General features: G+C 46.9%; 2 protein-coding genes and 1 long non-coding RNA gene across 14 annotated transcripts in view; 2 read left to right on the top strand and 1 right to left on the bottom strand.

Annotated features, from left to right (window-relative positions):
- The window catches only part of LOC140632165 (uncharacterized), a 34745-nt gene extending 21173 nt beyond the window's left edge, over positions 1–13572 (top strand). Inside the window, exons 15-18 of one of the 10 annotated variants that reach the window (XR_012029688.1) lie at positions 423–500; positions 1576–2834; positions 2939–3049; positions 3643–3658. Coding sequence is in view for 5 of the 10 variants with exons in the window: in XM_072823906.1 (XP_072680007.1) it covers positions 423–500; positions 2939–3541 (681 nt within the window). In the remaining 5 variants the exon portion in view is untranslated. The other 9 variants (XM_072823908.1, XR_012029687.1, XM_072823909.1 and 6 more) reach the window with 9 other exon arrangements.
- LOC140632169 (uncharacterized) lies at positions 4278–16009 on the bottom strand. The gene is made up of 3 exons (XR_012029692.1): positions 15706–16009; positions 13186–13577; positions 4278–4557 (listed from the first exon to the last, which is right to left on the bottom strand). It is a non-coding gene; the product is annotated as an uncharacterized lncRNA (long non-coding RNA).
- Positions 15745–17033, top strand: part of ANTXRL (ANTXR like) — a 31193-nt gene continuing 29904 nt past the window's right edge. The window contains exon 1 of one of the 3 annotated variants that reach the window (XM_072823913.1): positions 15745–16522. In XM_072823913.1, coding sequence (XP_072680014.1) covers positions 16230–16522 — 293 coding nt within the window. In that variant the 5' untranslated portion in view covers positions 15745–16229. The remainder of the gene's footprint in view (positions 16523–17033) is intronic. The other 2 variants (XM_072823914.1, XM_072823912.1) reach the window with 2 other exon arrangements.

Raw genomic sequence — 17033 nt, 5'->3', positions numbered from 1 at the left:
GCGGCACCTGTGAGTGGGAGTCTGCTGTGCAGGGTGAGGACGGAGCTGACGACGTTGTCCTCGGGGCCCAGTGAGGTGGGGGGACCAGGGCCTCCAGGAGGTCGGGGCCTGAAGGAGAGGTCCTTACGCCAGGACCTGTCAGGGCCCCGTCCTTGAGGGGGCTCCCAACCCTGCAGGGGGCCCTGAGCACAGGGCTGGGGAGGCCCGGGTGCCCAGGATGAGGGGCACGTGCTCCAGGTCCCAGGGTCATCTGTGACGGGCAGCGACGCCGGCCCCAGGCCCTGCCCCCCATGGGGGCTGCGGGGCGACCTCAGCGTGTGCCCGCGGCCAGGGCGCTCTGGGGCGTCACGCCAGGGAGGCTCCACACCTTTGCAGGGCACCCCGTGCCTTGGAGCTCCCTCACGGCCACGTCTGCTTTTCAGGGCAAACTGGACACCTTGTGTGACTTTGTTCAGTGCTATAATCAGATGCCGTTGCTGTGGTATCAGCCCAGGAGCAAGGTGAGAGGGCCCAGGGGTGCTCCCACGGGCAGGGGCATATTTGCTGTTTGCCCGTGACAGCGGCACGATGGGTCTGTGGCTCGGAGCCTGTGTCTGGGCATCTGCCGACACAGGAGAGGTGGTGCCCGTGAGCCGTCCAGGCCAGTCCTGGGCTCTGTATCTGCATTTTCCTGCTGGTCATCCCCATGGCAACAGGCGCTTTCTTAGGGGTGGTGAGGCCCAGAGCCTCCCATTTACGTCAGAGAAGCCCAAGAGGGCATCTGGCCAGTGAGCTCTCCTGGCCCCCATTGGCGTCCCTCTGGTGAGCGCCCCCTGCCCGGGATCTGCTGGCTGCTCCCACCCGAGACCCCCTGGGCGGCTCACCCCACCGGGCCTCCTGCAGGACACGCGGCCCCCACATGCTGCTACCAGGTAGTCGTGTCCCTGCCGTGTCGCAGCCGGGGACGGTGGGGAGAGCCAGCTTGTCACAGGTGCCCCTGGAATTGGGGGCAGTGATGGCTACTTGGTCTGGGTCCTCCTGCGCCCAGCCGCCACTCGAGGGTTTCCCACACTTTCCCTATGTAGTCCTGCTGACGACTCCACGTGCAGGTCCTCCCAATATGCCCGTTTAGCCGAGGGGGTAGCCAGGCCCAGAGAGGCCTAGTGACCTGCCCCGGGGGACAGAGCCTGGGACTGGCACAGCAGGCCTTGCACCCTGGGGTCTGGCTCCTCCCTTCTCACCACCCTGCCCCCCATCAGGTCGGCACTCACGACCTCATGACAGTTACCCCAAAACCACCACAGGCTCAGGCCTAGGCCCGTGAAGCGCCTGCTCCTGGCCCGCCTGGCTTCCTTGTGCTCAGACCCTTGGCTCAGACCGGGCCAGCTGCCTAAGGTCGTGGGGGTTCCCAGGGTCTCCCGTGAGGCTGCATTTAGGGGTCCCAGGCAGGCCTGGGGGGCTCGAGGCACCGCTGAGGAGACACAGCACAGGCATGCGGCCCCCAGCAGGGCCGTGGTCTGGTGTCAGGTGTGCCAGGGCTCCCGTGGGGACGGGGCTCTGGCTCTGGGTCTCAGCAGGGTTCTCGGTCCTGGCCAGGTCTGCACAGAAGCCTGTTCCCATGGTTCTACAGGAGCCTCTTCCCGGGACTGCAGCCCCAGTGGTCAGTTGAGCACCACACCTGCCCTGTGCCCCAAACCCCCCCAGCAACGCCCATGCAGGGCAGAGGACAGACAAGAGGTAGAGGGAGGCCTTAGGCACTGGAGGACGAGGGAGGGTCACCCAGCCAGTGAGGGCAGGGCGCTGAGCCACCTTCCCAAGGTCACTGTCCCAAGACCCCCATTGGAGGGGGGCAGCACTCCAGGTCCTGCCTGGGGGGCCCTCACAGCCTCCAGAACGCCGTCAGGGCCCTGCCGTCCAGCCCCGGAGTCGGCCCAGGGCTCCCTGGGGCAGGGACAGCGACGTTTGTTTGCTAAGGCAGAACATAGTCTGAGCGGTCATGACAGAGGCGGAGGCGACAGGAGAGCAGCTGCGGCCCCCAGGGCTGCCTGATGTCCCTCCGCTCATCCTGAGCAGAGCAAGAGCCCCTGACGGGGCCTGGGGGCCTGGGCGCCCTCCTTACCCTCTGTGCCCCCCACTTGACCCTGAGGGGCACAGCCTGCGCAGGGCGCCTCAGGCAGGAGGTGGCTGTGCTGGGACAGGCACTGCCTCCCCGGCCTCCTGAGCCTGCCCACCTCCTCCCTTGCGGAGACCGTCCTCACGGCCTGAGCCATTCAGGGAACACACACGACAGCACCGGGGCTGGCAAGGGAATGGCGTGCGTGGTGCTGAACACTCGGCAGGAACCCAGAGCCTGAACACGCTTGTGCTCTCGCCAGGTCTGCTCTTTCTCCAGGGTTTGAATGGCTCCGTGTTTACTGTCCATCGGTGTTGGGCCCGTCCTTCCCCGTGGCTGCTCTAACGTGTCACAGACAGCAGGTTTCAGTCCTGGAGTCCTCCCAGTTCTGGAGGCTGGAAACTGAAAGTCCTCCTGAGCAGACATCCAGTTCCCAGTTCCCACCAGGACCGTGCTTCTTCTGGAGGGTCCAGCTGGGACAGTCCCTCTCCTGTCATTTCCACATCTGGACGTGCACGTTCCCAGTGCTCCCTGCTCCTGGCCCCTGCATCCATCGATGTGCAAGCCCAGCACCCCTGCTCTGCTGCACCCTTCCCATCACATAATGAACAGAAGCTCATGGGGTCCTGGAGCTGCAGGTGGACATGGTGTGTGGGGTGTGCAAGGACCACACCAAGGAAGGGCCAGCCCAGGGGCTTTACCCCCTCAGTGTCCCTAAAGGTGTGGCCGCCTTGCTGTGCCAGTAAGTTCGTTTGAATTAGAGGCAGACCCTGTGGTCCTACAAGAACCGTTCCCTGGAAGGGAGTGGGGGTCTGGGAGAGGCCGACACAGTGTCCCTCCTCTCAGGTGTGCTGCCTGGGGAAGATGCAGGCCCTTCCTTACCACTATGTGCATTTCCGGGAGCTAGAGGGGCCAGACATGCTGTCGGATGGCCGGTATGCCCAGGCCGGCTCCAATGTGAGTCCTCAGCTGTTCCGGGCCTGGGGCGGGAAGGGGTGGTTTTACTGTGCCCCAGGGCCAGACGTTCCTGTCCCGAAGCATCTGGATTGTTCTCTTCGCAAACCAAGGGGTTCACGTTTGCTGCTGTGCGCACAGCCCATCGCCCATCCGAGGTGCCTCCAGCTGCCCCTGTCCTGGGGGCCCAGAGCCTGGCCTCAGGGTTGTGGTTGGGACTCGATCCTTCAGCACGCAGTTGCCAAAAGGCTCTGGGCAAGGCTCGTGTGCTGTGGCTGTCAGGCTTCGCTCTGGCTTCTGAGGCTCCCAGGCCAGGGGGGAGCAGACAAGTTCAAAACCAGAACAGAGAGAGCCCAGCGTCAGAGCCCTGGGGCTGCCTGGGGGAGGCAGGGCATGCTCCAGCACCTGAACTGGGTCTTGAAGCGGCAGCCGCGCCTGGAGGCCAGCACCCGGGGAGAGGGAGGGTATCAACAAGTCCTACCATGTCAGTCCTGAAGGGTCGTGAGGCTGAACCCTCTTGGCCGAGGGCACCAACGCTTTCGGCTTCCATCTCCGAAGCCTTTTCAGTGACCTTCTGTCTCTCCTCTTCCCGACAGTGTCCGTGCTTCAACTTCATCCTAGTGAACCCCCACTGCAGGCCATGACTCTATATATGAGATATATCCATATTGCTCCCGCCAGGATAACGCACCTGGTGTCCTCTGGATGCAGACATGGATGCCTCCCACTCCCCACAGCTTGCTCTTCATCGGTCGTGAAGGGCTTGGGTGTGTGGGCTTTGGGCCAAATTTTGCTCTTTGGAAAAAGCCCAAAACATCTTTGAAATATGAATACAACCTCTTTCCCCACTCCCTGGCTGTTACTTAATCTCTTGGGCAAGTTATTTAACCTCCCAATGCTTGTTTCCTCATCGAAAAGATGGGAATAATGATGTTTCCTCTACCAGATGGCCCTGAAGGGGGACAGAAGTCCCCATTTATTGACTGTGTAAATGGCTACATGCCAGAGGCTTAACACTTTATTGCACACAATTTTTACAGTAACTGCAGGAGGGAAGTTACATGTGCATTCACCCTCAAACTTCCAAATGCCAAACACAGCACTGCCTTCCAGATTCTTGAGACTGCTGTGGGTCTGGATTCTTCCAATTGCAGTTTTAGATATCCATCCAACTTCTAGCTCTACCCGTGGTATTATCTAAGTCTTAATAATGGAAACAAAAGGAGGAAGAAATCTGATGATGAATATTTAATAGTTATAATGAGAAGGAGGAGAAGAAAATGATGTGGCCTGATGTGGCCAGACGTGGCCTGTCCCCAAGGAGCCCATGCCAGCCCCAGATGCTCATCTCTTGTCAAAGGACTCACGGGCCTTCCCCAGGGTCAACGTCAGACTGTGAGTCTCATCCAGCTCCAGGCTTCATGCACCTCTCCTGTGATCCACCTCTCAGATGGCCTGGGCGGGTACGTGATGTCATCTCCGGGGTCGGGTCATGCCCTGGCCAGTGCGTTCTAGGTCAAGAACACAGCTGCTTGGTGCTGCCCCTCTCCTTCCTCCTATGTGGACCTACTACTGCCTTTGCACCTGGAGGATACACTCAGGACGTTCCATGGATCTATGCAGCCCTTGTTCTCCTTGCTCCTGTGCCTGTTTAAGGGACCCTTTGCTGTCCCTCCGCGCTCCTCAATAGCCTCAGTTCATTCTGGGCTCTCACCCCCTGACACCATCTGCTCGTCCTCGTCACTCTGCTGTGTGTGCCCTGAGAAGGGTTCTCTTGTCCTCCGTGGATCTTTTCAGTGTGAGCCCAGCAAGACAGCCCTCAGAGTCACACAGACATCTCTCAGTACCACTTCGTGGTCTTCCTATTGAAAGGACCTGATTTCAATCCCAGACTCTCCAACCTTTCATGAGCCCTAGGTCACAGGATCATGAAATGATGATTTTTGAAACTCTAAAACTGAGCTCCCCAAGTTGACGGGGTATCTGACCATTCTGGTCTTCCCTATCATAGGGGTACTTCTCCCTTATGTAGCCCAACCCTCCTGGGCTACAAAGCAGGGTTCTAGCGACCACCCTAGGAAGTGCTGCATTGTGAGGAATGAACCATCATGGACCCCATTTCATTATTACCTATTCCAAGGCTCTGGAGCTGTCCTGCCTCCTTGCCCTCCCCAAGCCATTTCACTCAGATATGAAATGGCAGGTCTGTGACCTCACAATTCATAGGTATCAGGGAGCTTAACTACCCTTGGAGGGTTGGACTGCAGAAGGTAGAAATGCTGGAAATTAAATGGAATGGTTTCTGATTAGGCTAAGTTTGTACCAAGGCTTGAAAAATCTTTTCCCCTTTAGTGAAGGAAGATAAATAGGGAAGTAAAGTCTCACATAACTGAAATTGTTGGTGCAACTGCAGTCAGGTATGTGGGTTGGTGCTTGCACTGAGCCAGGGATGCAGAGCAAATAAGATTAAGGACAAGAAAATCCTGGAGGAACTGAAAGGAAAACCAGCCCTGAGTCAATCATTCAATAAATGACTTCAGTCATTCAGTAGATGTTCTGTGTGGCCTGAGAGCCTGGTCTGCTCCCACCCAGGCATGGGAGCTGAGTGCAGCTCCAGAAACCCTATCTAGAACACTTGGAAGCTGCACAGCCAACAACACTTGAGCAGAGAGTACAGCAAACAGACCTGATCATCTGCAGAGAACAGCCAGAGGCACCATTTGGTCAGCAAACTTTGGGGAGCAAGTTGATGCTTGATTTAAGACCACAAAGAGTTCTGGCCTGGGAGCCTAGTTCTCATGCTCTGCTTAGTCAGGGAACTAATTCATAGTCCCCAACCCCACCCAACACACTCTGCTGAGTGAGGCTCCAGGCCCCTCCTGACCAGAAAGCCTGACCACGAATATCTGCAGGACTGCTTGGAGCTGCCTCTCCTAGTCTGCCCAGCCAGTTCATTCACTCATTCATAGCCCCACCCACTGCTAAGCCCCAGCCCACCCATAGCTCCTTGCCCACTTAACCAGAAAGCCTAGCTGAATCCTCAGGAAACTGCACAGACCAGCAACACTTGAACAGATGCTCTGGTGTGCACAGCTGGTCATCTGCAAAGGAAAGCTAGTGACACCTTTTGCCCAAGGAACTTCTGGTGTAGGTTGAATTGAGCCAAGAGCACAAATAAAGCCTTATGGTCTTGTAGCTGGTTCTGTGGCTCTGCCCAGGCAAGGAAATTCATCCACAGCCCCACCTGTTCATATAGCGTTCAGCCTCCCCTTCCATGGAACCTAACTGGGGCACACAGGAGACCACAGAAGCCCCCCAGCAGCCATGGCGACGGTGACACTTCAGCAGAGAACACAGCCCATGGTTCTCCCCATCTACAGAGCAAGACCCCAGTGACCCTGTCTGGCCATGGAATTCAGTGCATAGTCTTTCCTGCTTCATATCCCCAAACAATGAGCTGTGCTGACCCTAGACCTATTCTACTGCCACATCAGGGCAGGGAAACTGATTCACAGCCCCACCTACTACAGCATATAGTGTCAGTCCCAATCCTCCAGTGAGCCGGACTAGAGAACCCAGGCAACTGCAGCCCTGTTCCACAGTTTCATGTGGGGAGATAACTAAGCCCATGGTTCTCAGCCACTAGCAACAAACGCCCGACCTCAGAGCGCAGTCAGCGGCCCTGCCCTAAAATAGACTCTGATAACAAGCCTCACCTGTCTAAGGACATGACAGCAGACACATTCAGAAACCTGAACTGCACTGTCTGTTGAAGAACTATCTGTGCTGAAGTGAACCAGTAAAGTCTGGAAAAGGAGATCATTTACTCCAACATGCAGATATCAACATAAAAAATGAAGAATCACAAAAAAAAAAAAATCAGGTAAACATGACATCACCAGAGGAAACAAATATATATATAACTCTAATAACCTATCCTAAAGAAATGGAGAATTATAAGTGTCAGATGAATTCAGGATAATCTTGTTAAAGAAGTAAACTGCAAGAACACACAGAGAGATGACTAAATAAACTTAAGACAACAATGTATGAACAAAATGATAAATTCAACAAAGAAATAGAAAACATCAAAAGAAATCCAACAAAAACCCTTGCATTGAAAACTACAATGAAAAAAAAAAAACTACAATGACTGAAATGAAAAATTCAATAGGGAGCTTCAAAAGAAGACTCATTCAATGGTCTAGAAGCCAGGACATTTGAAATTATCCAGTCAGTGGAGCAAAAGTCAAAAAGAACGGAAAAGAGAAAGGAAATCCCGTATCTGCACTATGGTAATTCCAGCATGAAAAGAGAATGAGAAGGGGACAGAAAGTATATTTAAAGCAATAATGGCCACAAGATTCTCAAATCTGGGAAGAGTAGTGTACATCCAGATCCACGAAATACAAAGGACCCTAAACAGGTTAAATCTGAGTAGGGATACACTGAGACACATTATAATTAAATTGTAGAAATCAAAGACAAAGAATTTTGAAAGCAGCTAGAGAAAAGAAGTTACATAGGAGAAAACCTCGTTAAGACTGTTGGCAGATTGGGCACCTGTGGCTCAGTGGTTGAGCATCTGCTTTCAACTCTGCATGATCCCAGGATCCTGGGATTGAGTCCTGCATCGGGCTCTGCGTGGAGCCTACTTCTCCCTCTGCCTACGTCTCTGCCTCTCTCGCTGTGTCTCTCATGAATAAATAAAATCTTTTTTTTAAACAACAATAACAACAACAGAGGTAGCTATACTTAAATGAGACAAAATAGACTTTAAACCAAAAACGGTAAAAAAGAAACAGAGGTCATTATATAACGATTAAGGGATCAGTCCATCAAGAAAATATAACAATTGTAAATATTTAGGCACCCAACTTCGGATCACCTAAGTGTATAAAGCAAAAATTAACAGAACTAAAATGAAAAGTGAACATCGATACAAAAATACTTTGGGGAATTTAATACCCCGCTCCCAATAGTGGATAAATCAAGACAGAATCAATATGGAAACAGTGGATTTGAACACTATAGACCAGACCTAACGGATATATATACAACATTCTATCTGAAAAGAGCAGAATTCAATTCTTCTCAAGAGCCCATGAAACTTTTTCTAGAATAGACCATGCTTTAGGCCACAAAGCAAATTTTAGCAAATGCAAGAAGACTATAATCATACCAAGTATCTTCTCTCACCACGATGGCAAGAAACTAAAAAATCAATAAAAGGAGGAAAACCAGAAAACTCACAAATACATAGAAATTAAACAATGTCCTGAATAATTTAATAGATCAAAGAAGACCTTAAAAGAAGAATTTAAAATTATGTTGAGATAAGTGAAAATGGAAACACAACAAGCCAAAACTTTTGGGATGCAGCAAAAACAATTCTAGGAAGTTCACAGCAATAAATGCCTACTTTACAAAACAAGAAAGATCTCAAATACATGACCTAACTCTGCACTTTAAGGAACTAAAAAGAGAGGAACAAACTGAGCCCAAAGTTAGCAGCAGAAAAAAAATAATAATAAAGATTGGAACAGAAATAAATGAAATAGAAAACAGGAAAACAATAGAAAATTACCATAACTAGGAGTTGGTTCTTTGAAAAGATAAACTGAAAAACCTATAGCTAGACTAACCAAGGAAAAAAAAGAGGACCAAATAAAAAAAATCATATATGAAAAAGGAAACATTGTAACTGATACCACAGAAGTACAAAGGACCATAAGAGTCCACTATGAATAAATACGTACCAACAAACTGTACAACCTAGAAGATATGGAAAAATTCTTAGAAACATATAACCTACCAAGATTAAATCAGAACAAAAATAGAAAAGCTGAACAGACCAATTACTAATAAGCAGACTGAATCAGTAATCAAAAATTTCCCAATGAAGAAAAGCCCAGAACCAGATGGCTTCACTGGTGAATTTTACTAAATTTTTAAAAAGAATTTAATGCCAAATCTTTCTCCAAATCTCCCCCCCCCCCAAAAAAAATCAAAGAGGAGAAAATACTCAGAGACTCATTTTATGAGGCCAGCATTACCCTCATACCAAAGCCAGAAAGGATACTACCAAGAAGGAAAACTGCAAATCAATATCCTTGATGCAAATATAGATTCAAAATTCTCTTGTTAAAAAAATGTTTATTTATTTATTCATGAGAGACACAGACTGAGAGAGAGAGGCAGAGACATAGGCAAAGGGAGAAGCAGGCTCCTTGCAGGGAGCACAATAAGGGACCCGATCCCAGATCCCGGGATCACAACCAGAGCCAACGGCAGGTGCCCAACTACTGGGCCACCCAGGCGTCCCTGATGCAAAATTCTCAATAAAATACTAGCAAATCAGGGATCCCTGGGTGGCGCAGCGGTTTGGCGCCTGCCTTTGGCCCAGGGCGCGATCCTGGAGACCCGGGATCGAATCCCACATCAGGCTCCCGGTGCATGGAGCCTGCTTCTCCCTCTGCCTGTGTCTCTGCCTCTCTCTCTCTCTCTGTGACTATCATAAATAAATAAAAATTAAAAAAATATATATATATAAAAAATACTAGCAAATCAAATTCAGCAGCACATTAAAAGGATCATTAATCATGATCAAGTGTCATTTATCCACAACATGCAAGAATGGGTTCACCACCCACAAATAAATAAATGTGATATATCACATTAATAGAATGAAAAAATCATATGACCATCTCAACAGATGAAGAGAAAGCACTTGACAAAATTCAAACTTACTCATTATAAAAATTCTTAACAAATTAGGTAGAGAAGGAACATACTTCAGCGTTATAAAGGCCACATAGGACAAACCCATAGCTATCATACTCACTAGGAAAGGTTGAAATATTTTCCTTTAAGATCAGAAAAGAGAAGAATATCCACTCCCACCACTCCAACTCAACACAGCACTAGAAGTCCTAGCCAGACAGAGCAGTAAGGTAAGGAGGAAAAATGCATCAGAATTGGAAGAGAAGGGATCCCTGGGTGGCGCAGCGGTTTGCTGCCTGCCTTTGGCCCAGGGCGCGATCCTGGAGACCGGGGATCGAATCCCACGTCGGGCTCCTGGTGCATGGAGCCTGCTTCTCCCTCTGCCTGTGTCTCTGCCTCTCTCTCTCTCTCTGTGACTATCATAAATAAATTAAAAAAAAAAAAGAATTGGAAGAGAAGAAGTAAAATTGACTCCATTTGCAGATGAGATGAATTTGTATATAGGAAATCCTAATGACTCCACTTAAAACTATTATATCTAATTTTGAATACAGTAAAGTTGCAGAGTACAAAATTAACATATACAAAATAGTAGCATTTCTATATGAATGCAAGTATTTAACAACAAATTACCCAAAAATAAATAAAGAAAGCAATCCCCTTACAATAGCATCAAAACAATGAAATACTTAGGAAAATTTAACCAAGGAAATAAAAGATCTCTACATTGAAAACTTAAAGACATTAATGAAAGAAATTGAAGACAAATAAATGGAAAGGAACTATGATCATGGGTTGGAAGAATTAATACTATTGACATATCCATACTACCGAAAGCCATCTATAAATTCAATGCAATCCCTATTAATATTACAATGGCATTTTTACAAGAATATAAAACAATCTTAAAACTTATACAGAACTACAAAAGACTCCAAGTAACCAAAACAATCCTGAGAAAGAAGAGCAAAGAGAGAAGCATCATACTTCCTGATTTCAAGGTGTATTATAAAAGCTATAGCGATCAAAACAGTACGGTACCACTATAAAAACAGACACACAGACCAGTGGAACAGAATCAAAAGCCTAGAAATAAACCCATGAATATTCAGGCAGCTAATATTTGACAAGGGAGCTCAGCATACTCAATGGGAAAATGATGATCTCTTCAATAAAAGGTGCTGGGAAAATAGGATTCACATGTAAAAGGATGAAAGTACACCCCTATCTTATCTATCTTATAACCCTCACAAGAATGAACTCAAAATGGATTAAAAATTTAAATATAAGACTTTAAATCATAAAGTTCCTAGAAAAAAACGTAGGAAAAGTCTTCTTGACATTAGCCTTGCTGATGATTTTTTGGATATGACATCTAAAGCACAGCAACAAAAGCAAAAATAAATAAGTTGGAGTATATCAGGCTCAAAGGCTTCCAAAGAGCAAAAGAAACAATCAACAAAATGAAAAAAACTTACAGAATGGGAAAAAATTTTGCAAATGTCCATATGTCTGATAAGAAGCATTTAACCACACATTATCCAAAAAGAAGTAAAGTAATCCCATTTGCAGTAATATCAAAACAAGATACCTCGGAATAAATTTAATAAACGGGCAAAAGATCTCTATACTGAAAATTTAAAGATATTAATGAAAGAAATTTAAGAAGACACAAATAAATGGAAATGTATCCCAAGTTCATAGATTGGAAGAATTAATATTGTTAAAATGCCCCCAAGTATATAAAGAACACATAACTCAATAGCAAAGAAACAAATACTCTAATTCAAAAAATAAACAAAGGATCTAAACATTTTTCCATATAAAATATATAAATTGCCAACAGGTACATGATAGGTGATGAACATCACTAATCAAAAGGGAAATTCAATCACAATCACAATAATGTTTCACTCATGCCTGTTAGAATAGTTATCATCAAAAAAATAAGAGGTAACAAGTGCTGGTAAAGATGTGGAAAAAGGTGAACACTTATGCACTATTGGTGGGATTGTAAATTTGTAGAGCCAATATAAGTTTCCCCCCAAATTTTAAAATAGAACTACTATATGATCCAGCAATCCCAGTTCTGGGAATATATATGTGGAAGAGATATCTGCACCCCCATGTGTATTACTCCATTATTTACAGTAACCATGACATGCAAGCAACCTAGTGGCCACCAAGTGCTGAATGAACGAACTAGTTGTGGCATATGTATAAAATGGAATATTATTCATCCAGAAAAAGGAAATCCTGCTATTTGCAACAACATGAACGAAAACTGAGAGCATTACGGTAAGTGAAATAAATCAGAGAAATACAAATACTGTATGGTCTCACTTATATGTGAAATCTAAAATAAAAAAAATTAAAAACATAGAAGAAGAGATCATGTTTGTGGTTACCAGAGGCAGGAATAGGAGGAGGCACTTGTTTATAAAATAAACAAGTAATAGAAGTGTAAGCACGACACTGCTTTACTGTATATTTGAAAGTGTTTAGGACAGTGGATTCTAAGAACTCTCACCACAGGAAAAACTTTGTTTCTTTTTCTTTTTTGTATCTACATTAGATGATGAATGTCAACTACATTTATTGTGGTAACCATTTCAACACTGTATCAAATTATTATGCTGTAGGCATTAAACTTATACAATGTTGTATGTCGATTACATCTAAATAAAACTGGGAAAAAGAATCTTGGTTAATAAATGCAGAAGAAAAAATAAAATTTGAAATAACTATTTTGCAACTCTTATTGAAATTATAGATTCAGATATCTATAGTAGTTTTAACCATCAGATAAAATGTCAGAGGATTTAATCATGAATTGAAATGCTAGAGGATTTAACAGTGTAACAGACTCACAAACCTGATCCCATTGACCAATGGGATCTTAGCATCAGTAAGAGTGCAACTATCAACATGTGTCTCCACACGTAATGCAGGAAGAATAATATCAACAATACCAAAATGAACCAAAAATTCACCAAGCTTCTAGCTTCTAACTACTGGCTTACGGGAAACTTGATGATAGTATAAAAGGTAATGAGATGATTAGGAAACAATTGACCAAATCGGAAATGTGGGAAATTCTACAAAATGCCTGTTTTTTTTTTAACATAAATTGGATTAAATAAAAGGTGAAATAATAGTAACAACAATGATAATGGAGATATATTCTATATCTCTGTGTTGTGCTTCATACTTTTAAAAAGTTAAGACTAATTTTCACCCTCAGGAGGGTGAAAATCGTCCCTGTTGTGAATGCATACAGTAAGAAAAGACTAAGTTACAGTAGAAATTATAAAGATTAGTACAGAGCAGAAATATAAAAATCAAGTATATTCTGAACAACTTTATACCACTATACATGACACCTAAAATGATTTATGAAAGAAATAGAGGGGTACCTGGGTGGCTCAGTGGTGAAGCATCTGCTTTTGGCTCCAGTCATGATCCTGGTCATGATCCCTGCAGGGAGCCTGCTTCTCCCTCTGCCTGTGTCTCTGCCTCTCTCTCTGTGTCTCTCATGAATGAATAAATAAAATCTTTTAAAAATAAATGAATAATAATAAAGAAATAGAAACACTAAAATAGCACAGTATGCTGGTCTGCTTTGGTCGCTGTAACTAAGTACCACAGGCTGAGTGGCTTTAACAACAGAAATTTATTTTCTCAGTCTACAGGCTGGAAGACTAAGATCAAAGTGCAATCAGGGCTGGCTTCTGATGTGGATTCTCTTCCAGGATTATAGGTGGCCACTTTCTTGGTATGTCCTCACATGGTCCCCTTCTCTGTGTGTCTGTGAAAAAAGAGCTCTAAGATTTCTTATGAGGACACCTGTTCTATGGGATTAGAGTCCACATGTAATATCAGTTAATCTCAGTCACCTTCTTAAAGACCATATCTCCAATTACAGTCACATTAGCATTAGGACTTCAAAATATAAATGAGGGCAAGGGGCAGAATTCGGTCCACAACATTCAGTATATATTAAATAAATTATATCAGTAGTTTATCAACATCACAAAAAAACAAGAATAGATGATATCACACCAAATATTCAAGGGGTAGATTATTGTGATCATATTCAAAGTCTTTCCAAGAGAAAATAAAGTAAAAACACTCCCAAGTGCATTTTATAAAGCTAGTATTACATAATATCAAAATCAGATCAGAACAGGACAAAAATAGGAAATTATAAGCCAATTTTTCACGGTTGTAGGTAAAAAAAAAATTAAACTAATAGTAAACTCAATCCAGCAGTACTTTTAAAAATTACCAAGGCCAGGATAGGTTTTGTCTGTTAAATGTTAAAATTAGTTTCACATGCACTAATGCAATACATCATACTAATAGATTACTGGTGAAAAATATATATTCATCACAATATGCAAAAAATATATAAAAAATTCATCACTTATTCAAAATTTGTAGCCAACCTAGGAAATACTCTAATCTGATACAGAATTTCTACCAAAAGCCTTCCATCAATATTATTCTTAATAGTGATATATTAGAAGTATTCTTTTTAAAGTCAAGAATGCCTCCATCACAGGTTCCAGTCAACATGTCATTGGAGAACTAGTCAGAGCAATGTTTTTGGTTTCTGGTTTTGGTTTCTATAAAAACCAAAAGATATATATTTCAGAATGAGGGAGCTTAGCAAGTTGTATGAATAATCAATAAATTAATATAACTGTCCACAGCACCAATAAAGTTTGAAAGCATTAATTTTTAAATGCCATTTTCTTTTTTTTTTTTTTTTAAATTTTTTATTTATTTATGATAGTCACACAGAGAGAAAGAGAGGCAGAGACACAGGCAGAGGGAGAAGCAGGCTCCATGCACCAGGAGCCCGATGTGGGATTCGATCCCGGGTCTCCAGGATCGCGCCCTGGGCCAAAGGCAGGCGCCAAACCGCTGCGCCACCCAGGGATCCCCTTAAATGCCATTTTCAATAACAGAAGAAACAGAAGATATTTAGGGAAGGCACTTGACAAAAAAGTTAAGGTCTTCATAGGGAAATTCATATGGAAGGCACTGGAAAAGGTGTAAATAGAGACATTGCCAGGTTTGTTGATTTTGGTAGTCCAGATGGCAGATTCAAATCCAACCAAGGGTATCTATATATTTATTGTTACTGTGATCATATAGTTTGAGAGACTTTTCATAAAATCAGACAACTAAAACAAATGACAAATGCCAATATGAATTCAAAATTGGACAAATGAGGAACAATGGACATGTTGAAAGTATAGCCCATAGCAATCTCAGCTCTTACTGTTATCAAGGGCTGAGGGTGTGATCACTATAATCAATTTAGGAAAATCATAAGCCTATGATCTACATAAAACGTAAGAGGTCATCAAGAAGAAGAAGGAGGAGGGGGAGTTGAGGGAAAGAAGAAGAAAAGGAGATGAAGAAGGAGGAGGGGGAGGGGGAGGAGGAGATGGTGGAGAAGGAGGAGGAGGAGTTGGAGGAGTTGGAGAAGAAGATAAAAAGAAGAGAAGGGTGGAGAAGGAGGGGAGAAGAAGAAGGAGGAGGAAGAGGAGAAGGAGGAGTAGGAGGAGAAGGAGAAGGAGAATAAGGAGGAAGAGGAGGAAAAGGAGGAGGAGGAGGAGGAGGATAAGAAGAAGCAGTAGAAGGAGGAGGGGGAGGGGAAGGAGAAGAGAGGAAGTAGTAGTCCTTTGGGGGAAGCGAAGAGGATGTGCTACTTCCAAAATTTATATGAAAGAGCAAGTGGGTTTTCTGTGTTTTCCGCGAAGCAGGGACAAGCCCTCCCCACTCGGCTCTCTCTGCGAGTCTGATCCACAGAACCTGCGCACAGAGGAAACGATTCTCTTGTATGTCACCTGTCCGGGTGGCTTGTTACACAGCAGGAGGTAACCGGAATGTCCCCCATTCACAAAGGACTTTGGAATGCTTACATGAACCTTCTAGACCTTCTAGATCCTTCCATGCCCATGAATGACTTCAGTGTTCCCACGGATGACCATTACCATTCTGGAGCTACATAGTTCTTGACCTCCTCATCCACAGGGACGTCCTCATCTAAACCACCTCAGCGGCCTGCTTGGAGTTATAAACAGGCGGGGTCTCGAGCATTAATGGCCACCTGGGGGGTTAGGATGAGGGACAAAAGGCAGCCTCGTCTTGCCGCTCGTCCAGAGATGCCAGGACTCCCGCCTGGGGCTGTTGGCAGGCAGGACACTGAGCAGAGCTGCAGGTCACAAAGTCACCATGCCAACCCTCCTGCTCATCACACAAGGCCGCCTGCCCGGGGCGCGGGAAGAGGGGCGAGCAGGTAGTGGGGCCATCGCCCCAGAGCCAGCCGCTTGCCTCTTGCGACCTGAGGGCAGGTAGCAGGTGGAGTCGAAGGGCGCCTGGGAAGGTCTGGAGGGGCGGAGGCCCCGCGGGAGGGCTGCGCGGAGGCGGCCGCTGCGCGCCTGGGATGGGGAGCTGCGGCCTGGGGGTGCCGGGCCCCGCGCTCCTGCTGCTGCTCGTGCTGCCGCCCCCGCTGCTCAGAGCCAGGAGCCTGCACCCCACAGTCCGGGGCGGCTCGGGCGACCTGCACGGCCCGGCGCAGAGGGACAAGGGCCACCGCCACCACCTGCACACGCACGAGAAGGCGCCGCACCACCGGAGGGGCCCGAGCCACTCGAGCCACTCGGCTCCCGAGGGCCGCAGCGAGGAGCAGGGGAAGCCCTGCCACAGCGAGTACGACCTGTACTTCATCCTGGACAAGTGAGTGCCCGCCCGTACCCGGGGGGGGGGGGGGGGGGGGGGGGGGCGGTAAGCGGGGAGTGGAGGGCGCGGCCTCGGCACCCCCAAGGAACCTCTGCAGCCCCCTGTTCCCGGGGCGGGAGAGCCCCGCAAACTGGTTCTCAGGCATTTTCCTTTTGGAAAAGAAAAAAGGCGCCATGGGTTCGTGGGTGGCTCTCAGTGCGTCCTGTGACAAGGCCTGGCCCTGTGCCCCGCTGGCGCCTCGAGGAGATGGAGGCGCTGCGGGGGGGAGAGCTGCCCTGGGCGGTTCCACGAGCTGCCTGGATCTCAGCTCCTGCTGTGTGGTCCTCTGCTGTCATGTTACTGCTTACATGAAGGGGCTCAAGGAGACCCCAGCCTCTGGAAAAGGGGAGGTGGGGACAGTCTTGATCAAACCCAAGATAAGACCCTCTGCATGCCCCTTAAGCAGGGAGAGGGGCAGGTGATGGCCAGGAGCTCCTTCTGGGCGGTTATTAGAAACCAGCTGGGTTTG

Source organism: Canis lupus, chromosome 4 (assembly GCF_048164855.1).
Source record: "Canis lupus baileyi chromosome 4, mCanLup2.hap1, whole genome shotgun sequence".
NCBI lineage: Eukaryota > Metazoa > Chordata > Mammalia > Carnivora > Canidae > Canis > Canis lupus.
The sequence above is the reverse complement of the archived record's forward strand: the minus strand, read 5'-3'. Positions and strand labels throughout refer to the sequence as shown.